Consider the following 8,616-nt stretch of genomic DNA (forward strand, 5'->3'; position numbering starts at 1 on the left):
GTGTATATTTAAGGGGCATTATTGAGGCTGATTTCTGGATATAATTTCATTAAAAAAGATCTAATTCTAGATTCATAGTAGTTGAAGTTATCGGGGCTACTAATGGCTTGAAGAGAGGATAAGGAGTCTGTATATATCATATAGTCACCGCGCATAGATTTAACAATTTGTATTGCCTCATATATGGCTGTGATTTCGGCTGAATAGATGGAAGAAAGGTTTTGTAATAAGCCCACTTTTAAAGTGTTTGTTTCCGTTGGGATTGCAATCCGTTTTTGATCCATCCGTAAATAGAATGTTTTGATGTTAAGAAATTGTTGTTGGTATATGAGAGTCGTGTGTATTATTTTTGTCTAGTTTGTCAAATTCGGTATTTATGGTATTATGTTGGAATTTCCAGAAAGTTTGTTTTGTTTTTTATGAAAATATATTTCCAACAATTGTAGTGTAATTCAGTATAATATTTAAATTTTAAATCAAAGTGAATTCTATTTAATTTCGAAATGTTTTTATTTAAAAACGGAATATTTAATTTAAATACGGGTGTTGAATTTTTCTCTCTCTTTGCCATTTTTCTCTCAATGTAGACATTCCGATTTGTAGATTTAAAGCAAATTTATCACTGATTATTAATTATGTTTATTGACAGCCGATGTCTTGTCCCCGGGGGCAAATGGAATAAATATTGTAGCAATAAAACGAATCGCATCTGAATCATTTTTATAGATACCCAATATAAATACGAGTCTTGTTTGGCATAAATATTCAATTTCTAGCTAATAATTTATGCTAAATATTGTACATGTTCATTAGCGGACACTATTTGTTGCAGGGATTTATAATTGGGTGTTGGCCCCCGGGCAATTTATAAATTCCGTTGCCACAAAGAGCCTGAAAAGCTACGTAAATCGCCGACTAATTTGATGAAATACCAGGAAAAATACGAGCATTGCTGGGCTAGGAAAAGGTCATAAAAACAGAGAGAACAATGAGCGAAAAACGCGATTTTCCCTCGAAATTTTATTAGCAAAACAAGCTCGAGGAAAGTTTCGGACTTGAAGTTCTGCATAATTTCCAGTTGAATGGTCGCAAAAGAGCCGGAACAAAGGACTCAAAGGCCCACCCAAGAGTCGGAAGGAGAATTGTGGCCAAACATTTAACGACGCATAAAATTTATAAATATCGGCAGAGAAAGAGAGGGGGGTTGAGGGGGGGAGAGGGGGAGAGGTCAGCTCCGCATAATTTTGCATAATTAATGCAAATTGCAATTTTTATGTATTTGTATTGGGCAAATCCTTGAGCTTTCGCCGGGATTTCTGTTTGCCTTTCGCCTACCCCTTCCCCCGCTGTATTTTTTTCATTTATTTTTTTTTTTTTGCTGCCGCTAAGGACATCAATGGGAAATTACAATGTAAATTAACTGGATGTAAAAGTTTGTCCCTCAATCCTCGTACTGCGGCCTGCATACGTAAGCAGGACAAATCAGAGGATCTCAGATGGAATGGTAGGGTGGGGGGGAAGGGGGGTTGGTGGCTCAGAGTCGGGTTGTGTGTGGACTCAAAATCGAAATTGATTGTGCAGCAGTTCCACTTCCATTCCTCGTGCTTCATCTCAAAGAGAGTCCCGTCCCTCCTTTGACGGAAACTGGCAAAAGGCGGAAACATTCGCGTCAACATACACGGACAGGGACAGGGACAGGGACAGGGACAGGAACACGGACACATTGGCAACAGTTTGGCACGCATATCGGATGGGAGATGGCTGGATGGCCGGGGATGGGGGATGGGGAACCGGGGGAACCGGGCAAACCGGGAAAGTAAGTTTCGAAATTGGGCCGCTGCTGTCGTCCTGACAGTCTGACAGCCGGGAAAGCTGCGTGCCAGTCTCCTAAACACGACAGGGAAACAGTCGGAAAAGCGACGGTCGGACGGGCGGACGGGCGGACAGGCGAACGACAAAAACAAAGCAGCATTAAAAACTCATCATCCGGCCACGCTGCAGCGAAATGAAGAAAAATTCCAAGGGAAAATGGGTGGAAAAATCTACTGGTGCTGCTGGTGCTGCCGGCAACAGCAGGTTGACTGACATTTGGAATGCAGCGCGAATCTAGCTTATGGTTCGGCTTCCTGGTGCCTGCCACCCGCCACTTGCCTCGGGTCTCATTGAAGTGGCAAGACTCAAAGCCAACTGTTGTTGGCAGTTGTTGACGTGGGGACAATGAACCGTCCGTCTGATCTTGGCCAGGCCAAGAAAACTCCCATGAATCGAGCGTATATGTGATCACACAACAAGTGAAGGTAAACATTATTTACACCTTCCTTCCGCTGTTTAAACCCTAAATATACAACATCCTCTCTGCATGGGATTATTGGGAGGTGGTATGCAGGTGGCTTTCCCCGAAACAAATCAAACAGTTCGGGCACGCCATAGCATCATAATTCGCGAGGGATTATATGCAGCTGGCATGCCAGGCAGTGATTACATAGCGCCTCCTGCCGCCTCTTTCATTTTGTTGTCGAAAACCCTTTGAGTAAATATATATGTACGATGTGTAGGTATGGCAGGGGGGGGGGAGGGCGATGGTGTGCTGTGGTGGCGACTCTCTTCAGTTTCCATTCGAGTGCATACAGACAAAATTAATTGCTTTGCACTCGAGAGCACAACTTTCGCCGCTCCATGCTCCATGCTCCCTACCCGTCTGTGTGTTGACATTAATCAATGACAATTTGGCATGGCCAGGCGCGTCTTCGAGTAGGCAGCAGATTGTGTGGCATGCAAGCAGGGACGACAGAGAGAAAGAGAGCGAGAGAGTACGACAAGCCACTCGAAAGTGTCAATATCAAATGAATTGCAATTAAGCACAATTCATCAAGTGATGTGTGGGCGGGAGTGGGCGTGTGCGTGTGGAAAAAGAGTTTGTCAGTGGCACAATCCCCGCTGTCCGCACGTTTCCTCTGCCCTCAGCTCGCCCCCGGCATCCCCCTCATCCATGGTAATGCCAATTAATGATTACTGACAGACACAGAGACAGAGCTGCTGCAATCGCATTCTCGAGCCACTTACTCGTTCGTAAGCCCTCCACTCGGGGCGTTGACAATTAAAACGTTTCGCAGCCAAACGCCTCCTCTCTCATTACACGAAAAGTCCTTTGCCGGACAGCGGACGTCATGCGGTTGTCCACATGCCCCGTGCCCCGTGCCCCGTGCCCCGTGCCTCACTTGCCTGCCGGAAACGGAAATGATAAGCGAGTGTCAACTTGCCAACTGTTTTTATGCTACCCCATGCTACCCTCCCGCCCTCTATCATTCCTTCCCTCTTGGGGCGTGCGTTGTGGCATTATGTTTGTAAAATTTAATTAGAAAAGTTGAAGTTCTCAAGAGCCTGGTCAGGTGTCCACCTCAAGCTCCTCCCCACGCCCCCGCCTGAAGATGCCTCATTAACTCTTTCAGGTGGAGCAGCAGCAGCAGCACAGGAGGGCACAAGAGTCGAAGCCACTTTTGATAAGTGCGTGTTGCGAAAAAGTTACTCGAATTTCCCATCGCCACCAAAAACGTGACAAAAACTTGTCAATGCATGCAAAGTGGAGCGGGGCTGGTGGGGCCTCTCGGACTGCGGAACTGCACAACTGCGGGACTGGGGGGGACTGGGGGCCAACGAAGCGTGTCGAGTATGCAAAATAGGATGGGTTGCAAGGACAGCGACAAATGTCCGACATTAGCCGGAGAGCGGACCAAAAAACCTGCCAAGTGCCTAGCGATTTTCAGACAGTACTCACAACGACCCTGAGATATCTCGTAAACAAGTCTTGGGTTCGCCTTCACTAAGCTGAATTTATTCCTCTTTATTGGGAGCCGAAGGGCCCTCTCGCTGAGAGTTCTCACTTTCGGCTCTGTTCGTCTGTCTGCAGCAGGAATTCCCTTCTCCCTACAATTTCTATTAAGTACACACTGCCAATGATCGCTTAGGTCCTCCAAGCAGATGCGCTCTACATCAGCCCATTATACCCTCAAATTCTAGCGGAAAAAGGGGTATAAAACAAAAAATGCAAAACGCAGGGCAGGGCAGGGCGAGAACTTTGGGCAGGACAAAGTAGAGGAACAAGTTCGCTGGCGGTAACCTCGTTTATTATGTCATCGTCATCGTCGCACAGCGAACGGGAAAACCATTTTGCGCACCCCAGCGGGTGGTGGAAGGGCTACACAGGTGATTGGGTGGCGGGGAGTGGGGAGTGGGTAGAGCCCTCTGCGTCCTCTTTGAGTACGTGTCCCGGTACGGAGGAGGCATAAAACTATGCGCACGACCAAACCGCGTGGGTGAAAAGTTTTTCAAGGAAAATGTAGTCGAAAGAGACCTGCTGGAATGCGCTGCCAGTGGAGATCGGGTGGTGTGGCGGAGCTGCAACTGTAAACTTATGCAACTGGCCGCCAACTGAGCTTGTTTAGATTTATAAGCTGGGCGCTGTCCTTGCGCTGGGCGGTGGGCAGTTGGGCGGAGGGCAGTTGGGCGGAGGGCGGTGGGTGGTAGGTGAAAGGAATTCAAGTCAAAAGTTGTCCTTATCAACGGGGAGCAGCCATAGAAGTTGGGGGACTTCGAAGGGAAATAAACAGGAATGTAAAATACAATGCAACCCATCAGGGTTGCCATCCATAGAAAATAAAAAGAGTAGAGCCAGTCGATTGGATCAGGCAGACCCAAAAGAATAAGAAGGGAATGAGGGAAACGACTCTGAAGGTGTATCGACGAGGAGGTTAGCCAATTAAGGTCCTCCGGCTAGTGACTCTTTGATTCGTGATTCGGCGGCTGCCACGCTGCAGATGACCTGCGATTCGGGATATACGGGGCGGGCCGCCATTCAGGCATCCAACCGGACAGCAAACTGGGCCTGACCGGCTTTTCCGGAGCCGTGGCATCGATCTGCGGCATACCCACGCATCTGTCATAATGCTACTTTTCGGAGACCGCCGCAAGTAACCTCTAGCATTTCGAGATCAGCGATCTCACCCAACCCGATCCAAGCTCGTCGATGCCTTCATCCGAATTCCCAAGGAGGAGGGCTGGCGGGCCCTTTAAACCGGAGAAACTGCGGCGGTCTTGAAGGCCTCGGTGAGATATGAGATATGAGACAGGGGACAGAGGACTGATCAGCCTTCGCCTAAGTCAAGATCAAAACCAAATGGAGTGAAAGGTTCGGTATGAAGGATGGCATTGTTCTACACTTCGATAGGCCGGGGATGGCCTCCATCTTCTCCACCGTTATCTCGCAACCCGGTGGTGATGGGTTGATGCTTCGCAAACCTCCTGCTTCGGTGTGTCTCCTTGTTCTCTACGAACAGCTGCGGCTTGGGTTTGGTTATGTACAGTAATTTCCAGCGAGAGATCATTGACACAAAAGGGTCTTAGTGTCCCCCCTGCCACCCCCTGCCATCAGCCCCTGGCCCACTGAAAACATCAACCGCAACTGCTCACATTATAAATTGATTACCACTCGCAACGTGACTAATGAACATTAGTTTGTCCAACTCGTTGCCGCTGCCGGGGACGCAGTTGTGTGCCACCAAAGTTGGGGGCCAAATGCCAGCACGTGTCCCGTGCATAGTTTTCAGAGAGGAAGTGGCGCTGGCGATGGAGGTGGAGGTGGAGGTGGTGGGAGGATGATGACAGCTAGGCGTATGAGCAACAATGCCCACACAGCAAGTCGGCGAGAGTCAGCGAGTGTCAGTCTCGCGAGAAGTGAAGTTCCCTTGTTCGAGGAGTCTCCGCATCTGACATCGTTTTGCGTGGAGTGTCGTGTCACGTACACGAGGTAAATGTTCCACGTATGGAGGGAGATGGATGGCTTGGTGGGTGGGTGAAGGACCACGACAACATATGGAGGACACACCACTACACATGCGTCTCTCCGTCCCCCCGCAGCCTTCGCCTAGTCCTAGTGCTCCACTCCACCCTTTAATCGTGATTGCAATCATTGTGGAAATTGAATTTGTAAGTAGGCAATTTTAGTCGGGCGAGGGGAAACGCGGAAAAAATAAGAATAATGCGACGCAGTGAAACCAAATTAGTGGAATGCCGGGATATAGAGCGACAGCTAAGCGAGGTTTCTTTTTAGAGATGTCAATCAGTAGCGATAGCGATATCTGGAGGATATATCGTACAATTTAACAAGGAGAGGCGCTCCTCTAGGCTTGGGTCCCCACACACCCCCTTGGGCTCGCTCCCACCTCTAGCCATTCGTGCGTACCATCCAGCAACAGCCAGTGCGTACACTTGCAACGCAACGCAACGCAACACAACGGCACAACACAGCACAGCACAGCACACAAACTCGCACTTAGACACCCGCTCTCGCTATTTGCATAAATGCTCTCAGCCAAGTTTATGACTGACTTGCGATTGCATCCGCAATGAGGCTTTGCCTCAGCTGGCGGATATACGAAAGATATGGGGGATCGGCAGCCGGTGGTTGGGGCTGTTTTCTGTGTCGGTTGGCAGGTTATTAGGCGCTAGGCTTGCACATTTTGTTTGCCATTAAAATAATTTGCATAGTTTGTATTTATGCAGGCGGTTTGGCACAGGCACGGCTACGGCTACGGCTACGGCTACGACTCGGTTATACGGCGCCCACATCGTTTTGCATTATTAAATAATACGCACACGCACCGTTGACCCGTTTTCGGTGGGAGCTCCCGCCGTGAGAGCTCCGTGGGGGGGGGGGGGGGGGGGGGGTGAGGGGTTGTGCAATCAATGTGGAATTGAATGCTTTATAGAGGTGCATTCAGCGTATATTTGAGGTTGCTTTGGCCGAGATTGTTTTGCAAATAAATACGTGGCTGAAGTCAGTCAGGGGCCGTGGCAGGGGCCGCGAATGGCACTGAATGTTTGACTTACGAGAGCGCTCTCGCTGGGCGAGCCACGAGGTTAAACTAACATTTAGAAGGTGTTCGTTCAGGGGGGAAACATTAGACAGCTGCATTTTCGTTACACATTCAGTATTCGGCATTCAGTCACCCCGTGGGACATCATCGTAGTACCCAAAGTACAAGCGAAACTGTTCGAACAGAACAAACGTACAGATCGTGTTCGGCACCATCCGCATCAGATTGGGCACAACTCCGCGGAAGAGTCCCCGTGGTCCGAAGCGCAGCATGTAGCTCAATAGCTTCTCCGTCTTGTCCCCGTCCGGGGCTCTGGTGGTCATGCTGAGCGTTTTCATGATCTCGATGGGCTGGCACAGGGGACCGCAGAGGAGGGCCGCCGTCAGGGAGCTGATCACGTGCAGGATCTTGCTGTCGTCCTTGAGCTCCAAGTGGCTCATGTAGTTCATCTTGGCCTGGCGGTGGGGGGAGGATCAGAGGACGAACATGAGGGCTAAAGAATGCTTGCATCACCTGATCGTAGACCGCATTCTGGCCAATGGTGAGGAGGGCCGCCCGGGCGCATGAGAAGGTTCCGCCCTTGTAGAGTGACGTCCAGCCCTCGTCGCGAATCACGCTGTACAGGCCATGGAAGACATGCCGGTAGTTGCGTCTCTTCTCCTCGGCAAGGACCCGGTCAACGTGCATCCTGGTGTTCACCAGCTCCATCGGTATGCCCACACATCCCGCCGTAATCCCAGCCACGCAGGCCACGCCCACCTTGTGCAGGAAGTTGTACTCGTCCACGTACCTCTTCCCGGTCTCGTACAGATGAAAGCGAAGGGCCATGTAGGTCATCTGGCGCATCAGCTGGGCACTGAGTCCATCGTATAGGGACAAGAAACCTATGTGCGAGAGGGTTTCGGCTGCGATCATCAAAGAATGCGAGTATCTGTACGGCTTACCGTCTTTTTCGATAGCCAAACGGCCGAGCTCCACAATACTCTTACGCTTCTTGATGATCATCATGCGCGTCTCCAGAAGGTCGAGGGGGGACGTTATTAACTGCGTGCTGGCGCCCGCCAAGCCGCCGGCCCACCACCGCGGATATAACCTGCAATCACACACAGAACAGCAAGATCAGTAATAGTGATCGAGGGGGGAAGGGGGACAGCCGCATCCCACACCTTCGGTCCTCCTTCAGGACTTCGCAGTACTTGTATAGGCACGCCAGCTTGTGGCAGCTTGAAGTCGTATCTGATTCTGAGTGGTCTGAGTGCACAAGCCTTCACTGACAGCAAAATGAAAGCAATCTATTAGCCGTGCTCCGGCTTTCACTCCCAATTTGATATTTTTTTGATATCGATATTAGAAAAGTCAACAAATCTAGATTCGATTGTACACAGTCTGGGCCCATCTCTTGAAATTAATTTTTGGAATGTGTTTCTTGACCAAAACTGGAGCTGAGATTCAAGCTAAGGCTCTCTTCTTTACCCCTCTCTGTTGCTCTGTCAGAAGTGGCTTCCGTCGTGTGTCATTTCTGCTTCCGGCCATTAACATGAGCCCTCCACTGCGTTGTCTAATTGCTGCTGGTCCAAGTTTGAACTAATTGAGCCCTCCCCTACCCCCTCGTGGTCCTGCCCGACCGACTGCAGGTAGCCAACTTTCCACCACCCACAATCCAAAGAAGTTATTGCCACGCCACGCAGGTGTTGCAAGGCTTTTCAGTAATTTGGCATAGTTCGGTGGCTACCCGTCCCTCTTC

At 49.7% G+C, this 8,616-nt stretch overlaps 1 protein-coding gene across 1 annotated transcript; it reads right to left on the reverse strand.

Annotated features, from left to right (window-relative positions):
* Positions 1–6,755: 6,755 nt before the first annotated feature.
* Positions 6,756–7,961, reverse strand: LOC108165344 (mitochondrial dicarboxylate carrier). Its single transcript, XM_033386175.1, has 3 exons — positions 7,817–7,961; positions 7,386–7,756; positions 6,756–7,327 (listed from the first exon to the last, which is right to left on the reverse strand). The coding sequence occupies exons 1-3, from the start codon at positions 7,878–7,880 to the stop codon at positions 6,998–7,000; spliced, it is 765 nt and encodes a 254-aa protein (XP_033242066.1). The 5' UTR covers positions 7,881–7,961; the 3' UTR covers positions 6,756–6,997.
* Between the last annotated feature and the right edge of the window lie 655 nt (positions 7,962–8,616).

Source organism: Drosophila miranda, chromosome XR (genome assembly GCF_003369915.1).
Source record: "Drosophila miranda strain MSH22 chromosome XR, D.miranda_PacBio2.1, whole genome shotgun sequence".
Lineage (NCBI taxonomy): Eukaryota > Metazoa > Arthropoda > Insecta > Diptera > Drosophilidae > Drosophila > Drosophila miranda.

Coding starts and splice junctions, on each gene's coding strand:
- LOC108165344 (XM_033386175.1), bottom strand. CDS start 7,880: ATGATGATCATCAAGAAGCGTAAGAGTATTGTGGAGCTCGGCCGTTTG. Junction 7,757..7,816: donor TTTGGCTATCGAAAAAGACG/GTAAGCCGTACA, acceptor TCTCGCACATAG/GTTTCTTGTCCCTATACGAT. Junction 7,328..7,385: donor AGAATGCGGTCTACGATCAG/GTGATGCAAGCA, acceptor CCCCACCGCCAG/GCCAAGATGAACTACATGAG.